General features: G+C 43.3%; 1 protein-coding gene across 10 annotated transcripts in view; it reads right to left on the bottom strand.

The window, feature by feature from the left end:
* The window catches only part of KMT2A (lysine methyltransferase 2A), an 89,820-nt gene that overhangs the window by 50,854 nt on the left and 13,958 nt on the right, over nt 1-25,008 (bottom strand). For all 10 annotated transcript variants that reach the window (XM_089334591.1, XM_070078962.2, XM_070078977.2 and 7 more), the window contains one exon: nt 2,451-2,520. In XM_089334591.1, coding sequence (XP_089190717.1) covers nt 2,451-2,520 — 70 coding nt within the window. The remainder of the gene's footprint in view (nt 1-2,450; nt 2,521-25,008) is intronic.

Below are 25,008 nucleotides of genomic sequence, written 5' to 3'. Positions count from 1 at the left end.
ACTTATGAGATTTCCCTTAAGTTAAGGATTCACAAGTCCATTCTCAATATACAAGCATGTTAACCAAAACAAAGATAATGGATTAACAGACATGAGAGAAACTGTTTCATTTCCTAAATAATGAGTCATATCCAGATAGCTTTTTAGAAAACAAGACAACATTCAAGGTAGACTGACAGCCAAGAGAAAAGAGGAAACCATCATGAAAGAGTTGTGGATTAACAAAATAAAACTCCTGCCCAGAAGTACATAAGATTCTATATAAACGTGGTAGACTTGAACCTGACCACTCAGAAAGCTTTATCAATTCTGAAACTCTCGTCTATCTTACTTTCCAAAGAAGCTTTACATAGATAAGTAGAAAAATAGAAACAGCTCAGCAGAGAGTACTGTCCGCTCTGCTGCTGACTTCCCTAATCCACAGCACATCCAAAGGACTCACCAACTGGTTATAAATAGTTGTTCATCATGTACTTTCTAGGCCTACTCTGTCAACTGTAAATGAAGGACTAGGCCAGATGATGCCACAAATCCCTTTCCTAATATGAATTTTTAACATTTCATCACATCTTAAAGAGAATATTGCTCCTGGGGCTGGCGTTGTGGTATAGCATGTGAAGCTACTTCCTACGGCACCAGCATCCCACATGGGTGCTGATTTGCTTCCTAGCTTCTCCACTTGTGATCCAGCTTCCTGTTAATGACCTGAGAAAAGCAGCAGGATATGGCCCAAGTGCTTGGACCTCTACCATCCATGTGGGACATGCGGATAAAGCTCCTGGCTTTGGCCTGGCCTAATCTTGGCTGTTGCATCCACCTGGGGAGTGAACCAGCGGATGTAAGATCTCTCTCTCTCTCTCTCTCACTCACTCTCTCTCTCTGTAACTCTGACTTTCAAATACATAATTTTAAAAAGAGAGAGAAAGAGAAAATATTGCTACTGTGTAAATAATACTGATAACTGGCTAACCACTGGATACTACCTTCCCACTGAAATGGCAATGCCACCAGCACTTGAGAAAACTATCAACTTGGTTGTTTGAATTAGATTACTGTACAACATATGCTGACTCTTAAATGAGACCCAGATGCTAACATCACATTTAACTACAGTGTCTATCCACATGAAGCCAAAAACTGTATCAGAAGTCAGGATGGCAGTGAAGTTGGGGAATGTATTTCTCATCCAAGGGTCTTCAGCTTTCTCCTACAGAGTACTGATTTCTGCAAGCCACTAAATATTATTTCTGCTGAGAATCTTCTCTTTAAAAAAGAAGATTATTTATTTATTTGAAAAGCAGAGTTACAGAGAGGTAGAGAGAGAGATCTTTCATCCATATAGGTTCACTCCCCAAATGGCCACAATGGCCAGAGGTGAGCTGATCCAAAGCTAGGAGCCTGGAGCTTCAGGGTCCCCTACATGAGTGTAGGGGCCCAAGGACTTGGGCCATCTTCTGCTGTTTTCCCAGGCACATTAGCAGGCTGCTGGATGTGAAGTGGAGCAGTCAGGACTCAAACTGGCACCCTTATGGGATGCTGGCACAGCAGCTGGCAGCTTTGTCAGCTATGCCACAGTGCCAGTCCCAAGAACCTTCTCTTAGGAAACTGCTTGTAAGTCTAAAATTTCTAAGGGCTGGCGCTCTGACATAATGAGTAAAGCTGCCACCACTGATGCTAGTGTCCCACAGGGACAATGGTTCATGTCCTGCTGCTTCAAACTTCTGATCCAGCTCCTTGCTAATGGCTTGGGAAAAGCAATAGACTATAGCTCAAGTATATGTAGGTCCCTGCCATCTGTGTGGGAGACTCAGATAAAGTTCCTGGCTCTTGGCTCCTGCCTGGCCCAGCCCTGGCCATTGCAGCCATCTGGGGAGTAAAACAGTAGGAGGAAGATCCCCCTCAAAAAACTCTGACTTTCAAATAAATAAATAAATCTTCCTTAAAAATCTAGAATTTTTAGATATTCTGTTGTGGGAACAATGACAACTACTGCTAATAAATGGAAACATGTCATGTAATGTTTTTTGTTCTTTAGCACAGCCTTTCAAGGATCAGGTGAAACGGTTTCATATAGTGCTAATACTTTATCTTTAGTTCTTTGATAACAGTAGATTAAATTTCATCTGTGAGAAACAAAAGCTAAATTATTCCCAAAGGCATACATGAATCTGAGGATGCTCCAAACAGGTGGTCTTTAGTTTGCCTGCCTGGTTTCCAAATCATTCCTTGGAAACTTACCTCCCATGCCCCAGGTACCTCCCAGAAGAAGCATACTAAAGAATAAAGCAAATGTGGCCTGACAGAGAAGTGTCACATAAAGACATCTAGGTCACAAGCCATGTCCTATCTCCAGTATTGTAGGTCACCCTTGACATGCAAAGACGGCACGGGGAAGCCACACTCTCCTAACAAACAAAACTGAAAGGCACCGTGTGCTTAATCGGCCATACCTGAAGGAGACCTTGTGGGGCTTCGCACTCTGACTTCTTCATCTGAGCCAAAACCTAAGAACTGCTCATCCTACAACAAAGGAAAATTATTTTAAAATCAGAAGCAAAAACATGAATGTGAACATATCCCAAAGAAACACCCAGAGGAGGCACAAACGAATTTTGAAAATTAACCTCTATTTTATTAATCATTCAAATGGATACTAGAAAATAACCAATAATTAAATGAAATGGGCCCAGCCATGCAGCTTCATTTCAGACAAACAGGAGCTGGCAGTCACTGGACAATGCACTGAAAAGTCATCTTCGGTGCATAACACCCAGGGGACAGTCCTGAATCTCAAACGATAGATACAGCCCAAAACAATTAAAGGGTGACTTTAATTCAGGTAAGCAATCAGTATAATGATAGAAATATACAGCCCCAATAAAACAAAACAAACACTTTTCAGTAAGTATTTCACTCTACAGACACATAAGGAATAACATAAATAACATCATAATCTCTTACCTACTAAATATTAACAGAGACTGAAAGTGCCATAATCGTCAGTTCCTTAACTCAGGAATTGACATTTAGGTGTGATTTCTGTACATTTGAGATCCAGAGATTCTCAACGTGCATTTTATGGCACTGTTTTAAAACGCCCTGTGATAAGAGACTTAATGGTGGGCAGCAGCATTTGTGAGAGGGACCAAGGACTGACCACATGCAGGGGGAAATCCTGTCACTAGGAACTTACAGCAACATCTCATTTTCATTTATACTTGCAAGAGACAAAAAGCCAGACTTTTCCTTACCTCTAACTTTTAACCTGCCCTTTAAAAATATGCTAAGGAGTCACTGAATCTACGTTGCTCAAGTTCTCAAGCTAGACCACCTACGGAAACAGACTGACTATGAGACATTCACTGATTCCTGAGGCTGAGTTCTTCCCAGAGAGACAGCGAGAGAATTTCAGATGTCAGAAACAAACTCCACAGAAAACAAAAACAAATCAAGGAGTGATGAACAGACCTTCCTGTACCTCCAGCTTCCACTGAAAAGTCTCGAACTAAGGTCCCATGATCACAGTCCATAAACTTTCCTCTCAGGATCTAACAGTGCATGGAGCGGACAAAATGGTGGCTTCTCTGCTACACAGCTGTCTGCCCAGTCAGTTGGCTGTCAAATGTTTAACCACTTTCAACCAGGAATATATTAAATGATACATGTCATGATGTAGACAAATTGGTAACATCATCTCCTAAATGTGAATGTCTTTAAGGAGCACAATTTTGGGTTCAAGCCTTGGCAAGCTATGCAACTGATACTTCTTACTAAAATCTAAAAAAATTTCTGTTCTGACATTATTAAGATTGAAATGTTGAACTACTTAAGAAAAAGCTGAAATTCACTTTAAAGAGATTTATTAAAAATGGATTACAATGCTAAGAATGTGTTAAATCTAAGTTTAAGGAATATAAACTAAAGGATGTAAATTTTTTACAGTTTCTTCTTTCAACACTAAATTTACTATTTTTTAAAAGATTTAGTTATTTTATTGGAAAGGCAGAGTTACAGAGAGAGAGAGAGACAGAGAGCAAGAGATATTCCACCTACTGGTTCACTCCCCAATGGCTAGGCCGAAGTCAGGAGCCAGGAGCTTCTTCCAGGTCTCCCACATGAGTGTGCAGGGGCCCAAGTATTTGGGCAACCTTCCACTATTTTCCCAGGCACATTAGCAGGGAGCTGGATCAAAAATGGAGCAGCTGGGACACGATCTGGCGCCCATATGGGATGCTGGTGTTGCAGTTGGTAGCTTAACCTGCTGTGTGCCACAGTACCGGCTCCATCATCACCACGTTTAAAATAAAACTTTAAATTATTTTACCTTAAAAAATTAAAATCCTTATTGTGAACATAACTATCTGTTGCTCAGCCTATCAAATAAATAAAATAAATTAAAACATTTAAAAGGGGGGAGGCACAGCATTTTGGTACAGTAGTTTAAGCCTCTGCTTGCAAAGCTGGCATTACTGGAGTGTGGTTCGAGTCCTGGGTGCTCTGCTTCTGATCCAGTTAATGTGTCTGAGAAAGCAGCAGAAGGTGGCTCAAAAGCTTGGCCCCTATTGCCCATGTGGAGACCTGGATGGAGTTCCTGGCTTCTGGCTTCAGCCTGGCCCAGCCCCAGTTGCTGGGGCCATTTGGGAAGTGAACCAGCAGATGGAAGATCTCTCTGTCTCTTCTGTCACTCTGCCTTTCAAATAAATAAGTAGTTCTTAAAAAGAAAAGAAAAACTTTTCTCTTCTTCTTAAGTCAGGACATAGCCTAGGACATTGTGAAACTTGACCCAAAATACATTTCTGAAATGACTCTCAAGGTTGACACTTGTAGACTGCAACATTACCAAAAAAGAAACCAAAACTTACAAGAGCCAAATTAATCCCAAATCTTACACAATAATGGAAATTCCATATTGTAAATTTTAAAAAATATACTTTCAGCCAAAAAATGTTTAAAAAAGTAACTCAAAAACATATTTTGAGAAATAAATTAGGCCATTGCCTAATTACCTCAAGTGCTGAAAGAAAAACAAAACACTCAAATCCCCAAAATCATAGAATTTTAGAATTGGGGGGGTGGGCGCGGTCCATTCCTGTCATTTGTCGGTTGTGATGTCAGTGACACCAGCAGCGGGTAGAAGAGCTCATGTAGGGTTTCAGTTCTGCCCAGCACTCTCAGGCTACGTAACTTGGGTCATTTATTTCTCTGTTTATTTACTGGAACATCGTGAAGAGTAAATGAAATGATTTATGCAGAATCACTTGGAAAACTATTAGGCAACACACATACAGTGGATCTTATTGTGGTTGAAGAGACTGAGCTCCGAAAGGCCAAATGATCTTCCTATCTTAATAGCTGTAACTTAAAACTATAAAGAAATATCTGAAAGAACCAAATAAATCATTTATCGTAGAAAAATTGCCATTCTTTCAGCCACTATTAAGGCAACATGATAGCCATTTTCAGATCCTTCAAGTTTTGTTTTGTTTTTGTTTTTGTTTTTTGACAGGCAGAGTGGACAGTGAGAGAGAGAGAGACAGAGAGAAAGGTCTTCCTTTTGCCGTTGGTTCACCCTCCAATGGCCACCGCAGCCGACGCGCTGCGGCCGGCGTACCACGCTGATCCGAAGGCAGGAGCCAGGTACTTATCCTGGTCTCTCATGGGGTGCAGGGCCCAAGCACTTGGGCCATCCTCCACTGCACTCCCGGGCCACAGCAGAGAGCTGGCCTGGAAGAGGGGCAACCGGGACAGAATCGGGCGCCCCGACCGGGACTAGAACCCAGTGTGCCGGCACTGCTAGGTGGAGGATTAGCCTATTGAGCCGCGGCGCCGGCCTCAAGTTTCTAATTCATTCTCTTCTTGTATTATCTGCACTGAACAACTGGCTAATCTATACTTTTTTGAAGACATCTGGAGATTTTCCAGCACTTACCAGGGGACTACATTATTAAATGCAGGAACTTGTACTCCAGGTGTTGTAGTAACAGACAGTTCAAACCAACTATACTTACAATAACTAACAGGTAACCAATAGATGAAGAAAAGTTATTGATCTTCAAAAGAAATATAAGAGACCCACACCACTTTGTTCATTATCAGCAACCTTAATGGGTTTCTTTCTACTCTCAGACTTTCACAGAACATCACTGTGCATACACTCCTTCCTGCAGTATACTTCAAAACAGCACAGCAGCACCGAGCTGTCCAGCAACAACGTAAAGAGTCCAAGTACTTTCCCAGGGGACAGGAAGTACGAACTTGCTTTTCTTCTTGCTTTTCTTCTGTGTGTGTGGTTTTTTGTTTTGTGTGTGTGTGTGTGTTTTTTTTTTTTTTTTTTTGGAATAAAGAAAGAAAAACAATTGGCGGTCAACAAGGATTACACTTCCACCCAACGTGTTTCTTTACACTTGAGATATGGGTTGACTTATTGAAGCACACTTTAAAATATAAGTTCCCATTGTTTAAAGACCCAGACAGCTTAGCCAGAAACAAAAGATGTCATTGTTCTATTACACGGCTCTAGTCTTCTAACTCTGAATTTCTAATTCTATGAAAGCGATGTAGAAAAAAAAAATCTAAAGGAAGCCAAGTCGAGAAAGCACTGGAAGAGAATACTGCAAGAGTGAGCTGCAGAAAAAGTGCTGCTTGTTTTACACACTGCACTGTCATCTACACACTGCACCGTCATCTACACACTGCACCGTCATCTACACACTGCACCGTCATCTACACACTGCACCATCATCTACACACTGCACCGTCATCTACACACTGCACCGTCATCTACACACCGCACCGTCGTCTACACACTGCACCGTCATCTACACACTGCACCATCATCTACACACTGCACCGTCATCTACACACCGCACTGTCATCTACACACCGCACTGTCATCTACACACCGCACCGTCGTCTACACATTGCCTTGTCATCTACACACTGCACTGTCATCTACACACTGCACCGTCATCTACACACTGCACCGTCATCTACACACTACACTACCGTCTACACACTGCACCGTCATCTACACACTGCACTGCCATCTACACACTGCACCGTCATCTACACACTGCACTGTTATCTACACACTGCACCATCATCAGCCACAGGCTCCTCAGCTGGCCCCATCAGCTCTTTAAACACATGGGGTCCTTAGAGGATGCAAACAGGGTGACCGTGCTGACTTCACAAGGATTCAGACTTGCCTCGAAATCAAAAGATGGAAGCAATATATCTACAAAAAGACAACAAAAGGAACTGCAATTAAATCCATGTTTGGCACCGTGGCATCATAAGCCTGGCCAGCCCTGAAGAGAGGCGGTACAGAAGACATGACACACGTGACCCAAGGCTCCTGGGAACTGGGCCCAGATAGACATTCATCACATGGCCTTCTCTGGTGAGCGCAGCATTCCAAGGCAGAGCATGGGCAAGAGCCATGAAGGCTGCTCCTTCCACACAACGATGTCCTGGAGACTAGAATGCCAAGATTTGAGCATTTTCTTACCTCCAAAGATAAGAAAATACCTTTGCCAAGTGAAGCTCTGTAAAACAGTTTTAAATTATATTTGGCTTCCAGTGATAAAGACAGCAAATTAAGCTACCTAATGTCAATTCCTAAGTGAAATCTAATTACAAAATAATAAACATGTAGAATTTCTTTATTACCCCTACCCATAACTCTAGGGTAACAAATATTTTGAAAACTTTTAAGCATACCTTTAGTAAATTTACTTTATTCATAAATATCTTAACATATAGAATTTGTTTTATTTTTAAAATATTTGTTTACTTATTTATCTGAAAGAATGACAAAGAAAGAGAGAGAGAGAGGTCTTCCATCTGCTGGCTCACTCCCCAGATGGTCACAACAGCAGAGGCTGGGTCAGGGCTGAACTATGTGGGTGGCAGGGGTCCAAGCACTTGTGGCATCATTCACTGTCCTCCCAGCTGCACCAGGAGGAGCTAGATCGGAAATGGAGCAGCAGTACTCCAACAGAGGTGCTGGCACAAGTGCTGGTTTATCCTGCTGCACCTCAACACGGCCCCCTGAATTTTTATTTTAGTGGAAGAATTTTATTTTCTTGGTGGCTAATTATATTTGTAAGTGTTGAAGCAATAGGAATATTTTCTCACAAGAGAACTAAATGAACCCAAAATAAGCATTAAAAACAATAATGTTACAAATAAAAGATAATGAAAACATTTTAGAAAAAATATGAAATTCTATATTGCAAACTATGTGCTACAACAACTTTTTAAACACAGCAATGTTTCATTTAGTTGTTCATTCTAAAAACATTCACATGCTTGTCCAGGGCTATATGGTTCAGATGCAAAATAGAGAAAGATATGATTTCTGCTCCTAAGAGTCTAAGGCAAAGGCAGGCAGGTGCACAACTTCAGCCTTCCTTTCTTTCTTTTTCTTTCTTTCTTTCTTTTTTTTAAAGTACTGTCCTTCAAGAGAAAAGACAAGGGCTGTGAAACTGGCTTTTTTTTTTTTAAAGATTTATTTATTTATTTGAAAGTCAGAGTTACACAGAGAGGAGAGGCAGAGAGAGAGAGAGAGAGAGAGAGAGAGAGAGAGGTCCTCCATCTGATGGCTCACTCCCCACTTGGCCAGAGCTGTGCCCATCCGAAGCCAGGAGCCAGGAGCTTCCTCCAGGTCTCCCACACGGGTGCAGGGGCCCAAGGACTTGGGCCATCTTCTACTGCTTTCTCAGGCCATAGCAGGGAGCTGGACGGGAAGTGGAGCAGCCAGGGCTAGAACCGGCGTCCATGTAGGATGCCGGTGCTTCAGGCCAGGTGTTAACCCACTGTGCCATACTGCCAGCCCCCAGTTCTCCTTTCAAAAACCAACACTCTCATGAAAATGTCACTAAAGGATAAAATACTATGTAATTCATAATTTGCAATTAAAAATTTGCTTGAATTTTAGAATAGTTCCTTTTTCTTCCTACATTATTATTTGATTAATGGAGAAATATTCAAAAAAATTTCCAAGCTCCAAAGGATGGCAATATATTTTTCCATCCCTCATTATTGTCATCAGATACCATTCCAGGGTTAATTTAGGTACCTGAGATCTAACTCATCTGCAGTGATTAGATGTGCCAACAGTTCCTATGCCACTGATCTGATAAATTTTCAGCTGATAAACCTCAGCACTCTTTCCTCCCTATTTCAGCTAAAATACACAGGACTGGCGTTGGGCATAGGGGTTAAGACACCCACATCCCATATTGGAGTGTCTAGGTTCAAGTCCTGGCTCTACTCCCAATTCAAGCTTCCTGCCAGTGTGCACTTTGGGAGGCAACAAGTGATGGCTCAGTATTTGGATCCCTGCTACCCACATGGAAGATCTGAATTGAGTTCCTGGCTTCTGGCTTTGGCTTGGCCTAGCCCCAGCTGTTCCAGGTATTTGAGGAGAGAGCCAGTGGATGGCATATCTTTCTCTCTTTGTCTCTCAGCTTTTTTTTTTTTTTTAATTTATTTGACAGAGTTAGTGAGAGACAGAGAGAAAGGTCTTCCTTCCGTTGGCACACCCCCACAAATGGCTGCTACAGCCGGCGCGCTGCACCAATCTGAAGCCAGGAGCCAGGTGCTTCCTCCTGGTCTCCCATGTGGGTGCAGGGTCCCAAGCATCCGGGCCATCCTCCACTGCCTTCCTGGGCCACAGCAGAGAGCTGGACTGGAAGAGGAGCAACTGGGACTAGAACCTGGCGCCCATATGGGATCCCGGCGCCATAGGTTTAACCAAGTGAGCCATGGCGCCGGCCTGTCTCTCAGCTTTTCAAAGAAACAATAAATAAATGAGATGCACAGCTTTTAGTTCCTCCCTTAGATCCTTCCTAATTTATCATAGTCAGAGGAAAACTCACCCACCTAGCGTTCTTCAACTGCCAGGCCAAGGTGGGAGTTCAAAACTACTTCGAAGCTGCCTCTATTAACAAGCCCGGCCACTGCTGGCCTTAGATGAACAAGCCCAGGATGACTGCTCAGGTCCTTCTCTTTTCTCTTCTAGTAAGAGACTTCAAAGCTCCTCGGAGTACTTAATTAAGTGGTAGGTAACTCAAGAATACCCTTTAGCAACCGTATCTTAGCATGCTTCTGCCTCTAAAACCTGAAGTCTTGAGAGTTAAAAAATTCAGATTCTTTCAATCATAACACTAATTTCAATGAATCAACTACTAAGAACAACTAAAGTCAAAGAAACAGCCAGGAAGCAAATTGTGCACCTTGGCAACTAGAGTTAAAAAAACGTGACACATCCCCTTTGGGAATTTATTCCAGTTATCCATCACCATCACTTCTGCTGGCACATTTCCCTTGTGTCTACTGCAACAAAGTCTAAGATACCAAGGTCTTGATGTTGCATTTTAAAGACAGGCACACATAATTTGGCTAAGAGATTTTTTAAAAAATGTATTTACACGGTTGTTTCCTTCCTTACATGTGTACTGTTTGAAGATAGAGACAGTTCCCTTATTCATATTTGTATTCCTAGTATCTGGCATAAATTGGCATGCAATAAATGTCCGTATAATGAAAATAAAGGGAATGTAATACACTAACTACTTAAAAATATTAAATACCTATTGTAATAGCATTGTAGTAGCAAATACTAGTAGACTCCAAAGAATGAGGCAAAATGATTCTTCCTTTTAAGAACACTTAGAGAGAGCAAACTAAAACCACTACAGGATAACACCTTACACCTGTTAGAATACTATTATCAGTGGTCAGCGCTGTGGTATAGCCACCATAAAGCTGCCGCCTGCAGTGCTGGCATCCCATACACATGCAGGTTCAAGTCCCAGCTGCTCTGCTTCTGATCCAACTCCCTGCTAATAAGCCTGGAAAAGCAGTGGAAGATGCCCCTGCACCCACGTGGGAGACCTGGAGGAAGTTCCTAGTGCCTGGCTTCTGATCAGCGCAGCTACGGCTGTTGCAGCTATTTGGGGAGTGAACCAGTAGATGAAAGACCTCTCTCTCTCTCTGACTCTGCCTTTCAAATAAATAAATATTAAAAAAAAAAAAAAGCTATGGCACAGTGGGTTAACGCCCTGGCCTGAAGCGCTGGCATGCCATAAGGGTGCCGATTTGAGACCTGGCTGCTCCACTTCCAATCCAGCTCTTTGCTATGGCCTGGGAAAGCAGTAGAAGATGGCCCAAGTGTTTGGGCTTCTGCACCCATGTAGTAGACTGGAAGAAGCTCCTGGCTCCTGGCTTCAGATCGGCGCAACTCTGGCTGTTGTGGCCAACTGGGGAGTCAATCATCAGATGGAGGACCTCTCTTTCTGCCTCTCCTCTCTGTGTAACTCTGACTTTCAAATAAATAAATAAATCTTAAAAAAATAAAAATAAAAAAAGAATGGCTATCATCAAAAACTTGAATGCTGGGGCCATCGTTGTGACCTAGTGGGTGACGCTGATGCCTGCAATGCCAGCATCCCACATGGGCACTGGTTCATGTCCTGGCTGTTCTAATTCCAATCCAGCTCCCTGCTAATGCACCTGGGAAAGCAGTGGAAGAAGGCCCAAGTGCTTGGACCCCTTCACCCATGTAGGAGACCCAGATGAAGCTCCTGGTTCCTGGCTTCAGCCTAGCCTAATCCTGGCCATTGTGGCCATCTGGGGAGTGAACTAGCAGATGGAAGATCTCTCTTACTCTCTCTCCTCCTCCTCTTTTTGTAACTCTGCCTTTCAAAAAAAAAAATCTTAAAAAAAAAAAAACTGGGGGCCTGGTGTAGCTGGTAAAGCGGCCGCTTGTGGTGCTGGCATCCCATATGGGCGCCAGTTAGAGTCCCAGCTGCTCCACTTCCTATCCAGCTCTCTGCTATGGCCTGGGAAAGCAGTAGAAGATGGCCCAAGTCCTTGGGACCCTGTACCCATGTGGGAGACCTGGAGGAAGCTCCTGGCTCCTGGTTTTGGATCAGCATGGCTCTGGCTATTGCAGCCAGTTGAGGAGTAAACCAGCAGATGAGACTTCTCTCTGCCTCTCCTTCTCTCTGTGTAACTCTTTCAAATAAAAAAATAAATCTTCTTAAAAACTGAAATAAAACTGCTAAAAATAAATTTTTAACATTCTCAGCACCAAAAAATGATAAGTTGGCAAGGTGATAGATATGTTAATTAGCTTGATTGAATCCTTCTACAGTATATACACCAAAACATCACATTAAGTCCCAGGAATATGCACAATTATAATCTGTCAATTAAAAATACTTCTTTTTTTTTTTTTAATTTTTTTGCCAGGCAGTCAGACAGTGAGAGAGAGAGAGAGAGAAACAGAGTTATAGACAGTGAGAGAGAGAGAGAAAGGTCTTCCTTCTGTAGGTTCACTCCCCTAATGGCCGCTACGGCCAGTGCTGCGCCAATCTGAAGCCAGGAGCCGGGTACTTCCTCCAGGTCTCCCATGCAGGTGTAGGAGCCCAAGAACTTGGGCCTTCCTCCTCTGCCCTTCCGGACCACAGCAGAGAGCTGGACTGGAAGAGGAGCAACCGGGACAGAATCCAGCGCCCCAACCGGGACTAGAACCCGGGGTGCTGGCGCCACAGGCAGAGGATTAGCCAAGTGAGCCACAGCGCCGCCAAAAATACTTCTTAAAAAGATTTCAGAAAAGTGCTTCAGGAGAATGCTACAGGTTGAGAGATTCAGACTAAACCAATTCACTCATTCATTAAAATACAAGTGAGGCTATTACCAGGTTAAGAGATGAAGACAGATACAAAAAGCAATGTCTTTCTTCAATGGCTGCTGGTCTGTCAAAACAGATGAGTAGAATGAGAGTACCCGGGGGAACACACGTGAGGAATGTGGAAAGGCAACTATCACAGTCAAAGAGATAGCCAGGAGAGCCACTGCAGACGGCCTGAAAACTGGACCTGGCTTTTGAAGGATGGTAAAGCTGGGTGTCAGGGTGCAAGCAGAGAGAACACAGGCACAGGACACGGCACGGAGGGAGACTACACACAGTTCTGAAGGGCCGAGGCCCCGGCTGCTTGGGAAAGGAGGCAGGCGGTAATCACAAAAGACCACCATGCCTTCCTAGGTTGGAAGTTCATCCCTAGGGAAATGCAGACCTGATCCCGAAGGCTACCGCACAATGACGACCCTTGGAGGGTGGGAGACAGGCATGACTAGATTGGGCTTTTCTAAAGATCCCTGTGACAGCAGTGAAGCAGAGACTGCCTTTAAAACTAGAAGAACATCGTAAAATGACTCCAGTGGCTGTAGGGAATGAGGGAAAGGGGTAGATTCCACAGATACTTAGGGAACAACACAGACAAGGTTTGGATATTGAGGGTTAAGTGAGTGGATCCAATCAAATACTTGCAGGTATCCAGCTTGGGCTGATTTCGTTCATGATGGTATTTACCAATACTGGGGATACAGAAAACACACAGGTTTGTAGGAATAGGAAGGGAAATCACTTTAGACATTTCAATTGAAAATGTCTATCCAAGTTGTCCATAGAATGATCTGGAGAAAACACATCTGATTCTGTGAATATATGAACGCAATCACCCTGGGAGAGAATACAAATAAAACAGGAAGGCTAATGGCACTGCGCTGAGGAATACCTACACTTAGCAAAGTACAGGGGAAGAGAAGCCAAGGAGGAGCTGGTGGTGGAGCGGCCAGAGCAAGATCACGCATGGACAGCACAAAACAGTCAAGGGAAGACGAAACATCCAAGAGTGGCCTCTAACTTAGCCACCTATGCCATTACCAAGGCTAATTTCAATCCAGTGTTAGACGCAGGAGGAGCCAAACTTAGGTGTGATTAGAAAGTGGGAAAAGGGGGGCTGGCACTGTGGGGTAGAGGGTGAAGCCGTCGCCTGCAGTACCGGCATCCCATATGGCCGCAGGTTGAAGTCCTGGCTGTTCTACTTCCAATCCAGCTCTCTGCTATGGCCTGGGAAAGCAGTAGAAGATGGCCCGAGTCCTTGGACCCCTGCACCCGTGTGGGAGACCCAGAAGAAGTTCCTGGCTCTTGGCTTTGGATCGGAGCAGCTCTGGCAGTTGTGGCCAATTGGGTAGTGAACCAGTGGATAGAAGACCTCCTCTCTCTACCTCTCCTTCTCTGTGTATCTCTGACTTTCAAATAAATAAATACATCTTTTTTAAAAAGTGGGAAAATGAAAATATATGTTTAGAGTACTCTTCAGAAAAAGTTATACGAGGAAGGAGATATAGGGCACAAGGCAGGAAAATACCCGTTTGGAAGGATTATTTTTGGAGTTGACTTTTTTTATGCTGAAGGGGAATATAACAGCAGAGTAGAAGAAACTAAAACTCCTAAAAATCAAAGGGGTAATAAATGGAAAAGGAAAAAAAAAAAAAAGCCGGCGCTGCAGCTCACTAGGCTAATCCTCTGCCTTGCGGCGCCGGCACACCGGGTTCTAGTCCCGGTCAGGGCACCGGATTCTGTCCCGGTTGCCCCTCTTCCAGGCCAGCTCTCTGCTGTGGCCAGGGAGTACAGTGGAGGATGGCCCAAGTGCTTGGGCCCTGCACCCCACGGGAGACCGGGAGAAGCACCTGGCTCCTGCCTTCGGATCAGCACGGTGCGCCGGCCACGGTGGCCATTGGAGGGTGAACCAATGGCAAAGGAAGACCTTTCTCTCTGTCTCTCTCTTTCTCACTGTCCACTCTGCCTGTCAAAAAAATAAAATAAAAATAAAAATAAAATAAATGGAAAAGGGATGGGGTGGTGGTGGTGGTGAGGACTGCATTGGGAGGAAATGAAACAAAGCACAATGGAAAGGAATTCTCTGGGCAAAAGGGGCTAAGCACAGATTTAGCTGTAGAAAAGCTTACAGGCAGAGTAGGCTCAGAAATTTCTCTGGGAATGGGCAATTGATGCAGCAGTTAAGATGAAACTTGAAACACCCGCATTCCGTATTGGAGGGCCTGGCTTCAAGTACCAGCTCTGCTCCCAATTCCAGCTTCCTGCTGTGCACACCCTGGGAGGCAGCAGGGGATGGCTCATGGGTGCTGGGCCTCTTGTCACCCACAGAGTTCTTGGATCCTGGCATTGGCCATGCCCAGCCCCAGCTTACAGGCATTTTGGGAGTGAACTAGTGAATGGAGGAATTCTCTCTTTCTCTCTTCTTTCCAATAAATAAAGCTTAAAACATTTTTTAAATAAAAGAACAGAGCTCTGAAGGAAATAATAATGAAGAAGGCGATGAACAGTGGCTCATTAAGAATGAGGAGAAACACAGGGAATGCATTTTTTAAAGATTCGTTTGTTTATTTTTCAAGTCAGAATTACACAGAGAGGGAGATACAGAGAAAGATATCTTCCAACTGCTGGTTCATTTCCCAGATGGTCATAATGGCCAGGGCTGGGCCAGGCTATATCCAGGAGCCAGGAGCTTCTTCTGGATTTCCCACATGGTGGCAGGGGCCCAAGTACTTGGGCCATCTTCTGCTGCTTTTCCCAGGCCATTAGCAAGGAGCTGGATCAGAAGTGGAGCAGCCGGGACTTGCACCAGTGCCCATATGGCATGCCAGCATCACAGGCAGCAGCTTTACCCAGTATGCCACAACACTGGCTCCCTGGGAAGGCATTTGGCACACATGTTAAGACATCACTTGGGATGCCAGCATCACATAGAGGAGTGCCTGGATTTGAGTCTTGGCTCCACTGCTGTTTCTATATTCTTGCTAATGCGAACCTTGGGAGGCAACAGATGATGGCTCAAGTGGTTGGGTAAGAGATCTAGACTGGGTTCTAGATCCTGGCTTCAGTTTGGCATAGTACCAGCTGTCACAGGCATTTGAGGAGTGAGCCACAGGAAGACAGTTCTTTCTGCCTCTCAAAATCAGCCGCTAGGTTTAGTAAGAACTGATTTAATAGAAAAGGGGTAACCACAGCAGGACAAAAACAAAAGACAGATGCAATATCAGAACCTTGTTAATATTTCACAAGTATTTATTTATTTATTTTCACTTTATCTGAAAGATGGAAAGATATCATCCTTCTACTGGCTCAAACCCCAAACGCCCACAACAGCTGGGGCTGGGCCAGGCCAAAGCCAGAAGTCTAGAAGTCAGTCCAGGTCTCCCACTTGGGCGGCAGGGACTCAAACACTCGAACAATCACCTGCTGCCTCTCAGGATGCATTAGCAGGAAGCTGGATGGAAAGTGGAGTAGCCAGGACTCAAACCAGGCACTCTGATATGGGATGTGGGTGTTCCCAGGTGAAGCCAACATCTACCCCAAAGCTGATTTAATCAACAACAGGTAGCTACCATTGATTCTCAAATGTGGATAAGGCATAATTATGTTTGAAGTTTATCCTGGAAATAGCATATAGGAAAGAGACTGAAAAAGTGGACAGCAGAGGGGCTGGTGTTGTGGCATAACAGGTAAAGCTGCCGCTTGCAATGCCGACATCCATATGGATGCTGGTTTGAGACCGGGCTGCTCTACTTCCAAACCAGCTCTCTGCTAGGGCCTGGGAAAACAGCAGAAGATGGCCCAGGTCCTTGGACCCTTACACCCGTGTGGGAGACCTGGAAGAAGCTCCTGAGTCCTGGCTTCAGATCAGCGCAGCTTTGGCCATTGCGGCCAATTGGAGAGTGAACCAGCAAATAGAAGACCTCTCTCTCTCTCTCTCTCTCTCTCTCTCTGTAACTCTTGACTTCCAAAAAAATAAAATAAATCTTTAAAAAAAAAAAAAAGAACTGACAAAATTTCTGACCCATGAGGAATCTAGTGAAAAGAGACTAGAAAATGAACACATGATAAAAAGTCACACGGCCAGTAAGGGCCCCTGGGGGTTAGCTGTGGGGGTGCATTCATTAGGGTCAGGAAAGGCTTCTCTGAGGAGACAGTTTACCAAGTATTGGCAAACTTAGGGCCACAGGACAAATCTGGTCCATCACCTGTTTTGTTTGGTTCATGAATTAAGATAAAAATAGTTCTTGCCATTTTTAAATGATTGAAAAATTGGTTAGCAGTTTAGATGCCTATGTCCCACTCTAGAGTACCTGGATTTGATGCTTGGCTCCCTTCCCGACTCCAGCTTCCTGCTGACGTAGACACTGCGAGGCAGCAGTGATGCCTTGAGTAACTGGGTTTCTGCCACACAGGGAGACCTGGATTGACTTCACAACTCTGGCTTTGGATCCAGCTGTGGAGTACTGTATGTACTTGGGGAGTGGGCCAGAGGATGGGAGCATTCTATTTCACTTTCAAATAAATAAATAATATTTTTAAAAGTATATGGAATTCAAAACTCAGCATCCAGAATAAAGTTTTATTGGAACACAGCCGCACTCATTAGTTTGCCTATTATCCCTGCTTGCTTTGCACTCCAGAGTCAAGCAGCTGCAACAGAGACCATCTGGCCCCTTGTAGAAAAAAACTTGATAAACATGGCTAGACTTAACTGAGAAAAAGCCATATATATATATAAAGACCATGGTGGACTAGTGTCCTAGCCTGACAATGAGTGCACAGGCCTAGAGATACCACAAGCACAGTGTGTGCGACAGAACAAGGCCAGCTTAGCTCTGCAGCAGAATGAACGAAAATGGGAAGAGGTGATGCTAAAAAAGCAGGTATGACCAGGGGCCACGCTGGCTTTGTGGGCCACAATAAGGGGTCTGGACGTGCTCCAGCAGGAGGGGCAGACACTGATGGCATAAAGTGAAGAATTCAGAGTTGCCGTGTGAAGAAGAAACTTTAGTGAGGTAAGAGCACAGCGAAAGGGATGAGAGTAGTCCAGCCACGAGATTATAATGGATTACTGAGGGGTTTTGATGGAGCAGTTATTGAGAGGAAGTTGGATTTAGGGCATATTTTGGATCAGACACAGACATAATTTGCTGATGGATATGATTTGGGATGTGGGGAAAAAAAAATGAAGGGTAACTCTTAAATTGTATCCCTGAACAACTGGAAACATAGTAGAATCATTCTGAAATAAACCAGGAATAGAAAAGGATTGAGGGGGAAAATCTAGACTTTTTGGACATGGTTAAATGTGGGGTATTTATTGGTTAGCCAACTGCTTCAATGCATATCTATTTCCTTGCCTATAGAATAGGAATCGTAGTGATACCTCAAAAGGTGGTCATGAAGATTAGGTGAGAAAATATATATATGAAGTGCTCAAAACAGCCTAGCCCTCAATAACATCCAACAAATGTTAGCCACTTTCAGGACTATCCAAATGGAAACGTCAGGTAGGCAGTTAGTTACAGAAATCTAGAACCCCAAGAAGGGTTTTGTAACAGTCAAAAATGTAGTCCCCAGCATACAGACGTGACCTAGATGAGATCACCTCGGAAGAGTACATGGACAGAGAAGGCAGCCATCCTGAGTGGCCCTTACATTTAGGGGAGTTATGCAGAGGGAGGTCATATGGAATACTGAAAATTAATAACCAATGATTTAAGAAAAACAGGTGAGCAGTGTTAGAGAATCCAAGGAAAGAGTGCCTAGGAAGGGAGTGGTCATCTAGTTGAAATGCTGTCAAACAGTTTAAGAGGATGAAGATTGAGAATTATGTATTCACCCTGGCAAGACAGAGCTCCTTGAAGACCTTGATGAGAGCTATTTCAGTGGGGTTCTCAGGATAAAAGCCCAATTGGAGTGGTTGAGGAGAGGAGAAGTTAGAAAGTAGAGGCAGCAATTACATACAGCACCTTCAAGGGGTTTTGTTGTGAAAGAGAGCAACATATCAGTTAGCTGGAGGAGGACATGGGGTCAAGGGTTTTATAAAAGGAAGTTCATGGGGCTAGTACTGGTGGCAAAGCAGGTTACACTGCCGGCTGTAATGCTGGTATCCCACATGGGTACCAGTTCGAGACCCAGCTGCTCCACTTCAGATCCAGGTCCCTACTAATGCACCTGGGAAAGCAGTGGAGGATGGTCCAAGTGCTCAGGTCCCTGCCACCCATGTCGGAGACTTGGAAGAAGCTCTAGTCTCCTGGCTTTGGCCTGGCACAGCCCTGGCTGTTTGCGGACATTTGAGGAGTGAACCACTGGATTGAAGATCCCTCTTTCTCCGTAACTCTGCCTTTCAAATAAATAAAAAAGTAATCTTGAAAAAAATATTAAAAAAAAAAACTTTATGAAGCCAGCATTGTGGCATACTGGGTAAAACTGCCACCTTCAATTTCAGCATCCCATATGGGCAGCAGTTCAAGTTCTGGCTACTCCACTTCCAATCCAGCTCCCTTCTGGTGTGCCTAGGAAAGCAGTGGAAGATGACCCAAGTGCATGCCACCCATGCGGGAGACCCAGACGAAGTTCCTGGCTCCTGGCGTTGGCTTGGCCCACCTCCTGGCTGTTGTGGCCATTTGGGGAATGAATCAGTAGATAGAAGACGTGTTTCTCCTTTTCTCACTTTCTCTATAACTCTGCCTTTCAAATAAATAAATCTTTAAAAAACACAAAACATCTTTATTTAAAAAAAAAAAGGTCATATGAAGATAGACAGTTTTATATGAAAGGCCAATCCAGTGTGGGAATCTGCTGACCCAGCAGGTATGAGAGAGCGGATAACCGCAGGTACAGTCTTAAGTAGAAGAGGGATGAGTACCAGAGCTCAGATAGAGGCCAGCCTTAAACAGGAGAGGGGCACTTCCTTGACTGTAGAATATGGCACAGGATGTAATAGTACCCAAATTCCCTTTTAACAGGAAGGGAAAAGCTATTAAGTACTTGGAGCATATTTAAATTCTCCTGAATCATTTATTATACTTGGTATAATACAATTGACTCTCAAGAATTTGTGTATCAGTAAATGAAGAATAGTAGCTGAATTATTCCCAAGGATGATTCTGTTAATATTAGTTTTGATAGTTTCAAACTTCAAATTATCAATTTCCAAAGTGTCTTGCAAAGTACTATAATTGTAGTTCTTTTACTCACGTTACAATTTAAGCTAAGCTCATTAAAAAGAAATTAGATAGTAAGTACCAAGAGGGAAGGTATGTGTCCAATGCTAAAGCTCCAGCACTTGGACATCAGCCTGGAACATAAAAGATATTCTTTGAGAAATGAATTAAGATTTCATAATCTCTGTTGATCTCTTACTTTATAGAGTGCTATATTTATCATTACCATTTAGGAAGATGAGCCTCTTCGCAGGCACTTTTTCATCATTTGTAATAAAAGAGAGCATAGCAATATCTGTAAATCGTTTCTAAAAGTGGAATATGAAAATAATGCTGTTGGGGGCCGGTATTGTGGCTCAGCAGGTTCCCATCTCAGAGTGCCAGCTGGAGTCCTAATGAGCCTGGGAATGAGTGGAAGATGGTCCAAGTGCTTGTGGCTCTGCCACCCATGTTGGAAACCAGGATGGAGTTCCAGGCTCTAGGTCTCCGCCTAGCCCAGATCTGGCTGTTATGGTCATTTGGGGAAGTGAACCAGCAGATGAAAGATTTCTCTAAGCCTTTCAAATAAATAAATAAATCTTTAAAAACACATGATGTTGTAGTATCAATAAGAAAAAAAACATATTCAAGCATAGCCAAATAAAAGACACCAACAGGCAAACTTAAGCCAAGAGGACTACTGAAATCCAGTCAGTCAGTCCAGAAAAGTATTAAGGGCTGGACATTGTGGCACAGTGGGCTAAGCCAGCATTTGGGACACCTGCATGCTGGAGTGCCTGGGATTGAGTCCTGGCTACTCTGCATCTGATCCAGCTTCCCGCTAATGCATTCTGGGAGGCAGCAGTTGATGACTCAAGTGTTTGGACCCCTGCCACCCACACAGGAAACATGGATGGAGTTCCTGGCTCCTGGCTTTAGCTCGGCCCAGCCCTGACCACTGTGGATGTTTAAGATCTTTCTCTTTTCTCCTCTCTATTACTCTGCCTTTAAAGTAGGTGAAAATTAAAGTAAACATATAAAAAAGAGTTCAATATGGAGAATATAGTAACAATAAAATCCTTTTTAAAAAAGGAGATGTATCGGGGCCGACGCAGTGGAGCAGCAGGTAAAGCCGCCACCTCTAGTGCCAGTTCAAGTCCCAACCTCTCCACTTCAGATCCGGCTCTCTCCTATGGTCTGGGAAAGACAACCCATGTGGGAGACACAGATGAAGCTCCTGGCTCTGGATGGGCACAACTCAAGTTGTTGCGGCCAATTGGGGGAGTGAACCAGCAGATGGAAGACTTCTCTGTCTCTCTCTCTTTCTCTCTCTCTGCCTCTCCTTCACTCTCTGTATAACTCTGACTTTCAAATAAATCTTTTAAAAAAAATAAAAGAGATGTATTCAGTTATTGAACTGATATCATATTCTCTTGTGAACTGTTTGTCAGGACAAGGGCAAGGGCAGATTCTCTTTGGTTACTGGTGCATTGACGAGAACAATGGTTGTTTGAGTGTATAACAGATAGGAAGAGATTTAAGCCCTCTAGGGCTGGTGCTGTGGCATAGTGGGTAAGGCCACTGTCTGCAGTGCCAGCATCCTATATGGGTGCCGGTTTGAGTCCTGGCTGCTCCACTTCTGATCCAGCTCTCTGCTGTGACCTGGGAAAGCAGTGGAAGATGGCCCAAGTCCCACCCTCATGGGAGACCCAGAGGAAGCTCCTGGCTCCTGGCTTTGGATCAGTGCAGTTCCAGCCATTGTGGCCATCTGGGGAGTGAATCAGTAGATGAAAGACCTCTCTCTCTCTCTCTCTCTCTCACTCTGCCTTTCAAATAAATAAAAAATAAAAATCTTAAAAAAATAAATATGAGCCCTGTGTGATATTGAGAAATGTTAACAGAAAAAGGTCCCCTAGGATTAAAGTGTGCAAAGACAATAAATAACACAATGTTCCCGAATACCAACAGAAGGTAAAAGTTTTCACTCAAAGAATGAAGTACAGTTTTCAAATATTTAAGTCAATTCTCCCTAGCAACTGTCACCTAAGAAACACAAATGCTACCCACTCTGTAATTACATGTAGTGTCCCTCATCCCCACTCTGCGTCAAAAGAGCAAGAAGCTAAAGATTCGCAAAACAATTAAACAAGTGAGACAGGTGAGCTCCACCCATCCTGCTTCAGAAAAAGAGGTCAAAACATGAGGCAGCTCATGTGTCTTTAAAAGAAAACAAAACAGCCAAACCAAGTGTACTACATCTGATAGCAAGCCGCTCAGATTCTTGGCAGTTCCCCAAATAAAAGAAAATCTTAAAAAAAAAAAATCAGGAAAGGTGTATTTCCAGACTGCTCAGATTCCAAGTGTGGCCTGGATTATCTACTTGCTGACGCAGGAGAAATAAGCCCATTTAACTGATACAAGTGTAGAAAACTAAGTTAATCACAGCAATCACAGGGTTTATTCTTTGCCTAACAAGGAAGGATCACAAGATGACCAGGTCTATTTGACTAGGCTAGAAAAATGAAACGTTCACTTTGTTTTCAGAGATGATTCTTTTTATTACAAGAGGTTTTGGCCCCCTAGATGCCAACTTTAAGCAGACAACTTAATTCTGAGCTATGTACTCTTTCAACTACAAATTTCTACAGGAAACTTTGATTTTTCTCTTCCAGCTTGTTCTCATCCTGGTGCAAAAGTCAGTCCGTGTCCTTCCTTCTGGGGAGCTGGGCTGCTGAATGACCAACAGCAACTGCAGCAACACTGAGGAATCCAGCTTCTGCCCTCAAAAAGTAACCAGGGTTACCTCTCCATATTGTAAGTTTTCTGAAGGAGCAACATAAAGTTAGGTGACAAAAGCAAACATTCTCCTTGGCAAAAACAACAGTTACCAACTCAACCTACACAATTCTCACCTATTATTTTTTAGGGATTAATTTCCAGACACATGAGTTGGGAAATTTTATGCTAATGTTCTGAAAAACTAATTGGTCTCTTCTGACTATCACATCATATCTGGAAGTTTGCCATCACATTCTGAGAAGCCCACATTAGGTGGCATTAACCTATTTTGTTTTTTAAAAAAGTCCCTGGTATTTTTTTATTACTCTATCATTAGAGTCTCTCAAGTAGAATAAAGAATCATAAGATAATTATTCTTTACTTTTATAATCTCCTGCTTTATGAATTTATACCTCAATTACTAGCAATTAAAAGTTACAGGAAAAGTATGAGTCTGTTCTATGTCCAATTCTCAGTTTCTCAAATGACACCAATTTTACAATCGGGGAGTCAAACTGCCCTTCACTTTGCCACCACCAGCAGAATTCATCAGCCATCCAGCTCCACTGAAGAACTCCAGTCATTTTCTGAGACTGTTTGGTTAAAAGTGGACACCACTTACTATATGAAACTCAGAAAGTATTCAATATATGTAACCAACCTTAAATAAACATACTTACTGATTCAAAAGAGTGAATTCAAAATTCTAGTACTGAATTCAAGTCCTAACTTGAACAGAATAACCCAATCAAGGTTTTGGAGCTAAGAGCTGGTAGGAAAACTGGCTGATGTTAGTATCAACTCTGCCCAGACTTTTGGTAATCTATATGAATAATCCCAATTCACAGTTTTCATTATGACTGTACAGGAAATGCTTTCTGCAACCCAACATATCTAAAAAAGTTTCATTCTGAGTGATGCAAGCCCTCCACACAGCCTCAAAAGCCAAGGGTCAGAGCCTTCCTAATACTAATTCACATGAAGCAAACTTAGATTGTGAAATTATAAGCATTTATTATAGCGCATGCACATGTAAGGGACATTCTGAAGTGTATATCTTTACAACTGGAAATGAGCATAAAAGCTATCTATATTGATTTGCTTCCTATATTGAAACCACATCTACTGTTTTCCCTTGTTTTGCTATTTAAGATTTCTCTCTTAGCTCCACTTACATTTTTATTCTCCTATAAAACCACTACAAAAATGATGATTTCATAGACACTTCTCTGGAAGCTTACTACTAAAAATTAATGATTGCCATAAATTGAAAATTAAAACCACATACTTCTTAAGGAGCCAGTGTGGCCCTAGGATCCCTTGGGAAATAGTAAAAAGTACAAGAGATGATCTACACCCTGAAGGAACTGGGTAAGACTGTGTTTATTGATTAGGAAGGGGAGGGCAGCTTGAGAGGTAACTTTATACATACACAGGCAGGACTGGACTTCAAAAATTCACATCCACAGAAGATGATAAAATTACTTTGGTAACTATACCATTACTATAATGACAACCATCAGTAGCAACAAGTTCCTTACACAACTACCCCATACTGCAGTTTAAACCTGTCTGCTCTTACTCCAGTTATCAGTGGTGCTTTGGAGAACAGCTCGTCACCATTCCTAATCATGGATCCATTCACGGTTTCTGAAGAGTTCTAAGTTGTCTCTTAATCTTTCATTCCCAACCTTTCCTCATGGGACTGACTTCCAGTCATACAATCATCTTTTCAATCTCCTCAGAACTGCCTCCAGGGCCTCCTCATCCCTTTTAAGCTGAGGAACCTGGAAATGGAAACAACACTCAAGGAAGGGGATGATCAGAGCTAAACATTACCCACACAAAAGATAATCCCATCAGGATCTCTCTTAATGTCACTTTCACAACCATAATCAGTACCTTTACAAAAACTCCTGGTGCTGGCCCTTAAGCTCCTGGTGTGGCTCCTTTGCCACACTTAATTTAGCTTAGTATTTTTAAAAAATGAATTAGGGTGGCGAGTGAAGATACTGCCTATATTCCATAACTGAGTGCCTGGTTCAAGCGCCAGTTCTGCTCCTGATTCCAACTTCCTGCTAACCTGCATCGTGGGAGGCAGCTCAAGGGACTGGGCCCCTGCCATCTATGTGGGAAATCCAGATGAAGTCACTGGCTCCTGGTTTCATTCTGGTCTAGTCCTAGCTATTGCAGGCATTTGAAGAGTAAAGCCAGTGCCACAGCCCATATGGGCAGTGGTTCAAGTCCCAGCTGCTTTACTTCCAATCCAGCTCCTTGCTAACGTGCCTGGGAAAGCAGCAGAAGATGGCCCAAGTATCTGGGCCCCTGCACTCATGTGGAGACTTGAAAGAAGCTCCTGACTCCTGGTTTTGCATTGGCTCAGAA

This window comes from Oryctolagus cuniculus, chromosome 1, assembly GCF_051225735.1.
Source record: "Oryctolagus cuniculus isolate XC-2025 breed Fujian yellow rabbit chromosome 1, ASM5122573v1, whole genome shotgun sequence".
NCBI lineage: Eukaryota > Metazoa > Chordata > Mammalia > Lagomorpha > Leporidae > Oryctolagus > Oryctolagus cuniculus.
Note: the sequence above shows the minus strand (reverse complement) of the source record. Positions and strands in the feature narration are given on the sequence as shown.